Source organism: Vicia villosa, linkage group LG1 (assembly GCF_029867415.1).
Source record: "Vicia villosa cultivar HV-30 ecotype Madison, WI linkage group LG1, Vvil1.0, whole genome shotgun sequence".
Classification (NCBI taxonomy): Eukaryota; Viridiplantae; Streptophyta; class Magnoliopsida; order Fabales; family Fabaceae; genus Vicia; species Vicia villosa.
Genome location: NC_081180.1, coordinates 1210072 through 1222848, shown reverse-complemented (window position 1 = coordinate 1222848; position 12777 = coordinate 1210072). Strand labels below are relative to the sequence as shown.

General features: G+C 36.5%; 1 protein-coding gene across 3 annotated transcripts; it reads left to right on the top strand.

The window, feature by feature from the left end:
- The first annotated feature begins 4772 nt into the window (after positions 1-4772).
- Positions 4773-12281, top strand: LOC131626126 (uncharacterized). 3 transcript variants are annotated; one of them, XM_058896968.1, is made up of 10 exons: positions 4774-5097; positions 5190-5267; positions 5379-5485; positions 5562-5728; positions 5824-5893; positions 6055-6109; positions 7051-7134; positions 7302-7340; positions 7589-7638; positions 11832-11918. In XM_058896968.1, the coding sequence occupies exons 1-9, from the start codon at positions 4927-4929 to the stop codon at positions 7589-7591; spliced, it is 774 nt and encodes a 257-aa protein (XP_058752951.1). In that variant the 5' UTR covers positions 4774-4926; the 3' UTR covers positions 7592-7638; positions 11832-11918. The 3 variants fall into 3 exon arrangements, with proteins under 3 accessions (XP_058752944.1, XP_058752951.1, XP_058752935.1); XM_058896952.1 differs by having other exon boundaries at positions 4775-5097; positions 7592-7638; positions 11832-12281; XM_058896961.1 differs by lacking the exon at positions 7589-7638 and having other exon boundaries at positions 4773-5097; positions 11832-12281.
- Positions 12282-12777: the final 496 nt, after the last annotated feature.

Here is a 12777-nt window from a genome sequence, read left to right as displayed (position 1 = left end):
AAACAAATTAATTATAATCAAGAATTAAAGAATTAAATCAGAAATAATTTGATTAAGACTTATTTTTGCCACTTTTAACAATTTGAATTAAATCTTTTCTAAACAATGTGACTTGTATGTTAACTCATGACCTCTTGCACTTGTACCTCCTTACATTCAAATCTTTACTAAATTGTCTATCTTGCTTATTCGAAATAGAATGGAACAAAAAACCATTTAATGGTAAAAGATTTGGACAAAATTAGAGTATGACAGTCGGTAGCAAAATGCCAATCAACAATTTAAATGCAATAAAAAACTTAAATGAAAATTAACTTAATTAATCTCAAAAATAAAGAAAGTTGTTTGCTTTATCTTTTGGGATATGTTAGTTTTATTTAAAGGAAATGATACCATGATATAACTAAAGGTTTATGAAGATTAAATTGAAATTGAATTAAAAGTTGGCAACTAAACAAAGGTGGCAACATGCTTTAAACTTGTGTTATTCCAAATTCTAATATAAGCTTTACTCACTCCATTTTCAAATGGTAATGTAATTTGATTATAAAATTATGAGCAAAAATAAGAGCTACAAACCAAATAGAAAGTGACCTTCACCTTAAATAATGTTTGTATTACAACAAAAGCAATGATATATGGTTAATGATGCTCAAAATCAAAGTGACATAAAAATGAATCCATCTTGTACCAGATGCATGACATGAATGATTAATGAAGGTAAACAAACCTTTGTTCATCCTTTTATTGGATTTTGGTATGAAATGAACATATATGTAAAAGATTAATGAAAATGCATAGACAAAATTAAACTTGGTCTTCTGGCTCAAATCAAAATCTCCTTGGGCTTTAACTTTATTGTATGCAAAAATATGAGAGGATGCATGCTTGTGATAAAAAACAAAAATGGATAATTGACAAATAGAACCATAACCTAGGGATCATTTATTATAGTATCAGATGAATTTCAAATTGCTTATTGTTAGATAATATGAAAAAAGCAAAAGACAAAATTAAAGTATGACAACCGGGAGACTATTCCCTTTGACCCCATTTCATTTTAATTCGGATAATTGGCATGTGGGAGTAATTTGATGTACAAGTATCTGTCGGAGCGATGCATGCGACAGTTTGAATTTGTGTAGATCATTTCGAGACCCCTTTGCGGCTGCTCCTATCAGCATAGTCCACAAACATCTTGATGACATATTGGTGTATTACGAGAGCAATCCAGTACTAGAGGAGTATCAGAGTATGTCGGCCCTAAGTCAATGTCATTATCCCAAGGGTAACATGACTTGGTTCTATTATGTGTCACACCTTGTCATGACACCAGACACACTTGGACGTCCACCTAGGCCTGCTCGTGAGGAGATCCTATAGAACGAGCAAGCTAGAGATGACCATATCGTTGATGTGTTGTTGATCTGTCAGAATATCATGCGAATTATATATGAAGGAATAAAGTCAGAGCTATTTGAGAGAGGTGACAGTGATGTGATTGCCCTAACACGTTCCATTCTTACTGAGACACGAAATGCCTTGGGTTACCAGTGGCAAGAATATTTTTGAAATTTCCCCAAGTGCAATAAAAACACACAAAATACATTAAGAAATTCTCAAAGAAGTTGACAATTTCTTTATCCACCCCCAACCTTCATACATACCACATCGAAATTTAAAAAATGCCCCTATATTTCGAAAGTGCATCTCCGAAGTCATAAAAAAGGGTGATTTCGGAGATGCATCTCCGAAATCATTTTTTATTAAAAAATAAGGTGTTTTCGCAGATGCATTTCCGAAAAGGTGATTTCGGAGATGCATTTCGGAAAATACATGCGTTTTGCAGTTTAAACAAAACAACCTTCCCCCTTTTTCATTTTACCCAAAAACTTAAAACTTTCAAAAATCTCTCAATTTCTTCCTACTACTACACAAAGTTGATTCTCTAAACTTGCTCTACAACCTTCAAAGACTACTTCAAAAGCCAATTTTCAAAGCTTCCAATTTGTAAGTCTTACATCCTTCAACTCTAAGATTGAAATGCATAGTAGGATTGTTAGAAATTAGTAAAATGTTATAGCGTTTAGTTATTATAAGTCACTGAGGTTGTTTAGATAGGAAAAATTTGATTTTGATGCATTTAGGGCAATATGTGGGTTTCCTGCAAAAATGGAGTTCGCAAGTAGTTTCGAAAGTGCACTTCCAAAAACACCTCCCTGACTAGTTTCGGAAATGCACTTCCGAAATAAACTCATAATTGTTTTTTGTTTTCTTGATTGTTTCGCCTTCTGACCGGTTTCAATTTTTCAGGAAAATGTCAGGAAACCCCGCACGACTTAGACAGGGTAGAGAGACCCAAACCGTATCGGCTCGACGTGAGCGGGCCTCACAGTTGGCATCGGCAAAGGGACGGGGCTGAGTACCCGTCCAAACAGATGAGGCGCCTGCTGGTTCCTCATCTAGATCTAGGAGTCAGATGACTTATGCGTCTTCCTCTCATGAGGTGACACGTGAGGAGGAGAAGGAGGAGATCGAGGAGGAGGTGAGACACGAGGAGGAGGAGATACCTGATGCTAACCGTCCTAGCGGGGAGGAGGAGGGTCCACAGACACTTCCATTCTGATTTACTACCACAACCACGTCGCTCGACGTATCTGGGAGGGAGAGGTATTTTTTTATTTAGGTTTTTATTTAGCCGTATTTTATTTAACCGAATTTTATTTAGGTTTTTATTCCACTTTCTCCTAACGGTCTAACTAACAATCTTTTTTGTTTTTGTTATTGTTGTAACAAGAAAGGACGACGATAAAATCCGTGAACTGCACGCGGAAGATTTTTGATCTGTTTAAACCAGAGGCTCAGTGGTTTAATGATACTGTAACTGGTTGCGGGCTTGGCGGGTTGTGCATGGCCGAATATTCCACTATTAGCCACGACATGCAGGGGCTTTCGTAGAGCGCTGGCACAAGGAGACATCTTCTTTCCACTTTCCTGTTGGGGAGTTGACGATCACCTTGCACGATGTTCACTGTCTGCTCCACCTGTCGATTAGAGGGAGGCTGGTGCACCATTTTCGGATACAGAGGGTCGAGGAGATTGAGTAGATGGTCGACTTTCTGGATATGGACCAAAACATGCTGATTATGAGTGCCGGACAACGAGTGGGGTACATGTCCGATTCTCCAGATTGAGAGACCTATATGAGAGCCACTTGGTGGCGGTGACAGAGTCCGAGCAAGAGGATGACAGGCTTTTTACAAAGTATCATCGTGCCTGCGCTCTGCAGTGTTGGTTCATGTTCTTGGTAGGCACTATACTCTTCATGGACAAAAATGCAACCTACGTTGACATGACATATCTCCGCTACTTTATGGACCTGACTACCATTGACCAATGGAACTAGGGTATACCTATACCAGAAGCTGAATGAAGCCTCCAATTGGAGGACTTGGAAGTTGACTGGATCTTGCACACTCCTGACGTTACGTTTCTTTTTAATTATTTCACATTTATTTATGGTTCATATTTATTTTTAACATATTATCGTATTTGTGTTTCATGGATGGATCATCTTGTAATTCCCCCGCATCCACGGCTTCGCCATTGATCCTGCGTACACTGACGCTTTGTCCAGCGCCGCCCAATACATTCTCCAAAGGGGGGAATACCGCAATGGGCACATATCGCGGGTACCTCGACCGTACTGCTCACGATGATATACGTTGAACGTCGTTCACCGACTACCGTGCTGTCGTCCCATTTGACCGCATCGCGTTATACTCTAGATGGTTGGCATGCGGGGCCAACACAATGGTAAGATATTTGCCGGAACGGTGCATGAGGCAGTTTGGACGTATGTAGATGATACCGAGGTCACCGTTTGAGACTGCTCCCGACACAGTTACCCGAGTGGAGCTCACTGCTATATTTGAGGATTGGGCGCATCATTTGGTCCCGGAGGAGTATTGGCGTATGACGGCCACCCAGGAGTGTCACTGTGTAGAGGGGTACGTGACATGGTTATATTGCGTGTCACATCCTCTGATGACACCCGACGCTCCTAGGCCAGCACACGAGGAGATCTTAAAGAACCAACAGGCTAAGGATGATCATGCATTGGAATGAGGTATCATTGAGCACGACAGTCCAGAGGCAGTTGCCATCGTGGAGAGGATGGTCGGTGACGCGGTCGGTGCAGTGGCATATACGAGGCAGAGGAGGTCCCAGGGAGTTGAGGTTAGGTATACTCAGTAGCAGTTGCCTATTTATTTTCTATTTCTGATTTTTTGTTATTCGGGTTATATTATCTTGACATTTACGTATATTATTTTTTTGTATATATAATATTAGTATTTTATTCCAAAATGCGTGTTATATTTAGTTGATATCAAACACTGTTTACTTAAGCATTGTCGTTTAATTTTAAATACGGGACCAACCATTGTTTAGTAAACAAAAAAATAACTTCCTGCATATTTCAGATGCATCTCCGAAAACACCTGAAAATGTGAAAATGATTATTTTCGAAAATGCATCTCCGAATTCTTGAAAAATCTAAAAAAAAAGACTTCGGATGCATCTCTGAAATTAGAGATATTTTGGGGTTTTCAGCTGGAATTCTTCACCAGAATCTATAAAAAAATTGTCAAGAAGTTCCCTTCAAAATTGATAAGCCCATCAAACTTCTGAGGCCTTTATAACATGAACCCTTCCCAATGCCAGAACCACAAAAAAAAAAATTTTTTTTTTATTAAAATTTAGTTTGGTAGGATGAGGAAGAGAGACATTTATTCATTCACATATGGAAGGAAGTAGCTCTTTAACCAAACCATGAGAAGAAAGGGAGAATAAATTATCATCAATGAAAAAATATGAACAAGTAACAACACTTATATTCTACTTATTCTTATTATTAGTGCTGCCATGAAATTGAAACTACTCCCATCAACAATTTCACCCCATTCCTTTCAACTCCGTGATTCCAATTTCAATGCTTCTTCTTCATCCTCTTCCTCCGTTCACAGACACAAGCACAGTTTCAATTTCATAGTAACCTCCAAAAGCAAAAAGAAGCATCAGAATAATGACGCTAAGGTTCATCATTCCCCTTAATTCTTGTTTATAATTTGCAATTTTCAATCAATTTTAGGGTTTCTCATACACTTTCTTCACTACTCATTAATTAGGGTTCCGATTCTCAACGAACTCCTCCCAGAATCACTTCTAACGCCAAGCAAAACCTTCGAATTCTCAAAACATTGAAGGTATCTATCTACCTCATTACAATTTCTTCAGTTTTTTTTTTTTTTTTTTTTTTTTTTTTTTTTTTTGCATATGTAACCATTCAATTTACTCAATTTCTATCTATTATTCAGGAGTACCAAAAACGAAAAACTAGCCCTCCAAGACCTTCCACCAGTTACCGTAAAAAGAAGGCTGAAAAGCCGCATATTCGCAACGACTACGATTCAAGAGCTTCTGAGTAGTGACCCTAACAAACAAGCCTCTATCTTTGACAACTTTTTTTTTTGTTGCTAAATTGCTATGGTGCACTGCAGTTCAAACCAGCTGGTTATAATAAATGATGTTGCTCCTGTGATGCTTGTTGATGGCTATAATGTCTGTGGATATTGGATGAAGCTCAAGAAATATTTTATGAATGGGCAACTTGAGATTGCTCGCCAATTGCTGATTGATGAGCTTATAAGCTTTAGTATGCTTACAGGTGTCTGTTTTTGCCTTCATTAGTACTCATTTTTATGCTTTCTACTATTATCGCACTTCATTATTGTTTTCAATGTTGTTTATTTGCTTGTGCAGAGTTTAAAGTGGTTGTTGTATTTGATGCCATGATGTCTGGATTCCCCACTCACAAGGAATATGCTGCTGGGTAGTGTTTCCGCCCTTACTTTTAGTTACTGTTCTACTATTTCATTTATCATCATACAGCAATGTAATCATTTCGTTTTACCATGATAAGTATAGCATCATTTAAACTTTTACAGTCTTTTAAATTCCAATTTTATAGATTATAATTTGGCCATCTTGCAGTATCGACATTGTCTTCTCAAGTGAAACATCCGCTGATACATGGATTACAATTGAGGTTAGATATAATCACAGGTCAATGGATTTCCTATCTGCAATTTTGCTCTGGACAAGTATCATGAATCATGATTTTATGGACAAATTCCTTCTTTTGTAGAAGATGTTTGGAATATGAATTTTACTATCTCTTTGATCTCTAGATATGGGATTATTGTGGTTTTGATTTGATCTACAATATGCACAGCATACATTATCAGTACTTATCATGTAGTGTACACATGTTTTTTTTACAAAATACTGTGTACACAATATTCACTCATTAGTTATTACTCAATGTTCAAGCCAATCTTTACATAACTCCAGGTTTTTTTGGACAGAATTTCTTGTCTACACGGTTATGTTCACAATACTCACTCATTAGTTATTTTCAATATTCAAGTCAACCTTTACATAACGCCAAGTTTTGTTGCCAAGTTGTTTGGTATGTTGTTAAACGAAATCTCAACACTTTATCTCCTTCATAATTTGTGACTAATCCCTGTAACCTTGTGCATACCAATACTGGTATTTGTACCTGTATCCATGCAACACAGCTCTTGACCATGTTTTCAACGTGCTAACATCTTCTAAGATATTAATGGATTAGCATCTATAGTCCCATAATGTAAAATAAGATTTTTTCTGCACATGTGGACCTTGAAATGCAATGATGTGATGCATATAACTTTTTAATGTTTTTAATTAGAAAATCAGTGGTCATTTGCACAAGTCAATTAAACGGAGCTGATTTTTCATGAGTAGGAATTGAACTCGATACTCTGGGCTTTACAACACTTGCAAACACTGTTTTCATTAATAATAGAGCTTCATTTTTTCTTTCATGAAGTGAATCTTCTGGGATCAAAATTGAAACTATCAACTGGGAAGTGTTTGTCTTTTTTATGCCGTACATATTTAATTTGATTGGAACTTAGCAGTTGTGTTCTTTACTCAATTTAGGTTTCAAATTTAAAGGAGGATGGTTGCCCCGACGTCTGGGTTGTCACTTCTGATCACTCTCAACAGGAAGCAGTGAATGTAGCAGTATGCACATTTTCCTAAATTGAAAACTTGAGTAAAATTGAAGCAACTTGATTGTCATTTGTGTTTATAATTCTTTTCCAATTATGAGCATTGCTCTCTCCTTGTTACCGTTGTTGTGTCATGCTCTGTTTATTTATGCATAAGATTTATACTCTGCATGCTTTCAGGGAGCCTATGTTTGGAGTTGCAAGACATTGATAACTGAGGTAAGACTTTTTTATGACGTTTTTGAATGTTTTCTTCTCATAAAATGCATGTCTTTAGTTGCACATTTAAATCTCAATTTTTTTAGTGGAGTATTGAATAGAAGAGTTCACATACTTTATAAATACACGACCTTGCAATTAAAGAGGTTCAGAAATCCAAATCTTTGCTTATTTTGACAATCCCGTGGATGATTTTTACATCCTTCAATAATATATTACATGGTCTTGTTTATTAATTGTTTGGGTAGTAGATCGAGGCATCACAAAAGGAGGCTGATGAGATGCTTCAAGGGAAAAGGTATGCCATGCCTACATTAAGTTTGAAGAATATGTAATTTCCATCAGAAATATTCGTTTTGTTATATAGCTTGTATGTTTTTTCACCATATGGTTTATGATTTGTGTATTAGCTGCCCGTGAAACTGGAGATGCAATATTTTCTAAACACTGCAAATTTCTAAACCAGTTTAATTTATTATGATTTTTTTGTTACAGTCACAAATTTCCTTACTAGGTATCTAATTATCTGGGTTTATTTATATGCTTGCATTTTAATTCTTGATGAGTTCTTGCAGAAAAGTTATGCCAAAATGGAAAGGACAATGTAACTATTGTTAGAAAGTATCTCCTATTTAGGAATAATATAATCTATTTAGTGCCATATCTATTTAATCTTACTTAGAATTTGTTAGACTCTTCAGTTTTGTAATTCTTATTAAATTATTAGGAGAGTTAGTGGGTAATCTTACCAAATTTTTTCAGAGGCAAAAACTTTAGAAGGTTGACAGATGCAGAATTGCAAGATAAATCACTTAAAAGATTATGTTACCGATGTGATGAGAAGTTTAGCCTTGGACATGTATATGCAAACAAACAATTTCAAGTCTTGCTATTGGTGGAAAATGTGGAAGAAGAGAACTATGGTGAGAAACCCAAAGAAGTGGGGTGTGAATTCAAGTTCTGGGACCCCGGGGGGGGGGGGGGGGGGGGGGGGGGGGGGGGGGGGGGCACTTGGGTAATCCTGACAAGGTGAATCTTTAGGGGGGAGTATTGTTAAACCTTTAGAAATACTAGGAACCATTTCTATTCTATTCTGCCATGCAGTTATTTTATTAGCCGTTACTGTTTTATCTCTGTCAGTTACATTTTATTAATTAGTTTACTAATGTGTGTAACTTCTATAGGCTGTTATGCTCAATAAATAGGAAGATAGCAAAGCATAGTGGGTTAGCTGGGAATTAGTGAGTGGTTATTGGGAGAGACCCAGCTCTCGAACATTTGGGATGGGAGTGATCCAAGACTCTCGAATTCTTGGAAGGAACCAAACTGGTCCCTGTCATTCTGTTTGTGTTATTTCTGTTTTGTGCCAATGAATATCAGAAATTGTCCCTATTTTATTTTGTAAAAGAGCCGGTTTCTTGCAACTGGTATCAGAGTTGATTTGATCCAGGAAGATTCTGCGGTGTGCTGGAAATCTTGGTATGAAGATGGCTGACGAATTGATCCCAAGATTTGATGGAAGGTATTTTGGTGGCTGATTCAGGCAGAGCAATATTTTGAGTCAAGAAGAATGAGTGAAGAGATGAAGCTTGTGTGGGCTGTTGCATTTGCATTGAGAGGAGATGCTCTTGATTGGTGGCTTTCTTGGAAGAAGAGCAATAGAAATACTTGTTGATTGAATTTTTCAAAGGCCATTCTCAAGAAATTCCAACCAGAAGTTTGGGATTGTCTGCTGGATTCAGAAAATGAATAGCAGGAAAGCAGAGACAGAGAAGAAATTCATGATAAAAATCCAGATCCACTGGCATCTCAATATGAAAAAACATTCTGTGGTGAAGTTGAAGGTACACTGATCCTAAAATACGGCGAAAAAGAAAATTTTGTAGTGGATACCAAATTGGATCGTGAGGGAGACATAGTGAAGAATACAGATTCATCGACAGGTGCCACTTAAGTAAAGGTTCAAAGAAGTGATGAAGAGTTGGACCAGGAAGGAGTGCAAGGTACTGATGTCACAGTCCTGTCCTAGTTCAGCTATCCGTCGACGCCATCTTTGCTGCAGCAGCGAAAATGAGAGAAACGAGATTTAGTGATGAACTTAATGAATGGCCACCGCCACAATGGTTGGGCCAACAACCGCTGTAGCCGAAATCTCCAGACGTGGGGTATCACACTGTGATTGCCGTTGTTCCTAAGATAAAGTCTAGGGAAGAGAAAGTTCCACTACCTGCGTCACCATCATTCCAACAATCGATCATGAGAAAACTGACAACAGCAAGCAAATATGATCCAGGAGGAAATTATCCTGTTTCTTGTATAACTCAATTTTTTTGCTTCAAGTAATGGGATCCGGGAGGATACATTCTTTCACCTGTTAGACTCTTCAGTTTTGCAATTCTTATTAAATTATTAGGAGAGTTAGTGATGCAGTCGGAAGCCCTAGAGAATAACTAGCGCTAAATCTAGAATAAATAACAGAGTTGCGCGCAAAACCTAGAATAAAACACAGGGTTGCAAGCGCAACACTTGTTAGATAAGCTGGAATCCACGAGAACAAAGAAAACTTCAAATTTTATTATATGAAAAGATATTCCCTATGGCCGTGCCAAAGGTCTTTAAATACAGAAAACAAAGAAACCCTATTGGGCATTATGGTCCTTTAACCCAAAACAAAATTAAATAAAACAAATAAAATATAAATTGTTTAAATATTAAAACAAATTGTTTAAATATTAAAATGCTTTCCGACGCACAATTTCTCTTTCGATACGCGTAGGCAACCCTCCTATCCTATACATCAGTTAGTGGGTAACTATTATAATTATTATATATTATTATATATTATTAATTCAGAGTGTTTAGGTTTAGAATAAATAGGGGTAGACATTGGGGAGTTGATCATCTTGGAATTGAATAGGAAAAGAGGCCATTTTGGCATTGGGAGGTGCAGACCCTCGAAGTTCTGCGGTACTATTCTGTAATTCAAAGGGATTTTCCCTATTTTCTTTTATATATCAGTTGGTTTCTATCATAAATGAAGAGCAAATTCAAGAAATGACTTTAAATTTGTGTACTGACCCCCCAATCGAATTGTTTGGGGTAATGTTAGAATTTGCACCTATTTGTGTCTATTTAGTGATCAGTCTGCCAGTTTCTTTGATCTTCCTCGTCTTCCTCAACTGTTCCACCTTTTCTATTCATTCCTAATAATTATTCCTGTACTTGGTGTGTTCTATTCTCTTTGTATGAAACTCGGCTCGATAGAAATAGTTATCATACAATTAGTTTCCGTAGTTTCTGTATTTATGTAGTTTTTAGTATTGTGTTGTAAATCTTGTGTGCTGAGGGACTCCTCATGCAACTCGGTAAATATTTGCCCATCTAAAAATGATACTAAAGGCATCCACCCGGGTCTGGTTCAAGCAATATAGTGAGAAACTAAAAAGTTATGTCTTTCGTGGCTGCAATCAAGTTAGGTTTTCCAACCAACCCTCTCCGATCAAACTGTTCGAAAACACTCCTAGCCAGAAACTGTTGATGTAGTAGCTTTAGAATAACCGTCACCCGGCCACCTAATTCTTTTAACCTCTTTGGGATTTGGTGGTGTAGGAACCTTTCTTTTGATATATAGGTGAATAACTCCCAAAACTGGGCAGAAATGAATAAACAAGAGAATGGTTCTAACTAGAATAAAGATTGATCAACAAAATTGAGAAAAGAAGAGTTCTTTGAATATCTTTCTGTTACTATCAATAGAATGGGATAGTAGGATTGAAAGAGAAGATACAAAAGATTTACAATGATGAAGTTAACCTTACACTCAAGGCTATCCCAAAGGAGCACTCTCCTCTCACACTAAAGCTATCTCTAGTCGCTAAATTTAATTATTCAAAAGCTATCTTTCCTCTATCAATTGAGGACTATTTAAAGACTTTCTTAGAATAACCAAAATAACAACTCTTCCAGCCACCTAACAAACTTATTAACTTCTATTAACTAACTCACAGCTACAATAATTATCCTATATTCTATGTCCTGAATGTGACCAATTAAGTGTTGATTTATATTGCGGGTCTTTGCTCCAATGATCCCTAGTATTCTACCTCGCGTCTTGTGCGTATGTCAACTTAAGACGTCATAATTAGTGTCCTTGTTTATGTAGTTTCCAGTATTAAGTGGTAAATCTTGTGGGTGATTGATTGTGCTTAGGGATTTCTCAAGCATCTTAACTATTTGCCCATCTCAATAACAATGACTGATGGGATCATGTAAGGATAAGATCACACAATCTTAACCACTACAAGTACCCTACCCCCTCAAATCAAGAAAAATGAGAAGGAACTTTTTAAAGTCTTGATATTTTTCAATACAGGGCGATACATTTATGCACTTTAAAGAATCAACTTGTCAATCGTTGTTGTTAATACTATTTGCTCAATTACATTAGCTGATCTTGCTGACTGATTTGCTTATTCACGATGTTATATACAGATCAACTTCTTTTCAAGCTAGTTTGTTGAAGCACTGTCTTGATAAGAAAGTAGTGGATGCTCTGCAAACCCTGAGGCAAAAGTTAGTAGAAAACGAGTCGAAGTAGAATATCAAATTAAAATTCTAGTAAGAGAATTTAGTTTGACAGGTGAATAGGCTTTAATATTCTGATGTTAAAGATGCTTTGTTTTTTGGCATGGGGGCATGCATTATTATTTACTTGGTTACTTTTTTCTTTTCACATTATGTCAAAATCTGAACTTATTGAAAATGACTTTCTGTGTCAACCATAACGGAGATATTGTAAACACTGGTGTCATTTGATATTCAAGACAACAGCCTTAGGAACTATAATGTGTAAATAACCAAGCAAATGTATGATCAGCACAACAACATATGTACAGAGACAGTTTCTTGCTTGTGGGAATACAAAATCGCTGTTCTTCATAACAGATGTACTATATATGTATTGCTATATAGTTCTGCTCTTTCATTATGAGAAAATCTGGTTTATTAATGAGCTTATAAGCAATTCATTCTTTCACGAGACATTGGGAATAGGCCTTCAAAATAAAACTCAATTTTCCATAGCCAAGAATTCGGCGTTCATATTGAAGTCCTTACAACCACAAAAAAGAAATACTACTACTTTTCTCACCCCTTAAGGCACTCCAAAATTCTTTTTGGATTTTAGGATTCAATCATATGTTTTTTAATACTTGGATTCTAGAATTTGAAAGGAGCTTTTGAGAATTTGAAGGGGTGATATAAAAAACTTAAAATAAAAATAAAAATGAAGTCCTTACAAACTCAAAAGTATAAGCAATCCATTTAGAGAGGTCTACTGTACAAGTATGAGGATTCTGTGTATTATTTATGATTAACATACCATTTATCTAGTGTTTTTGTGTTATCGGTAGATGAAGCGATGATAATAAAAAATTGC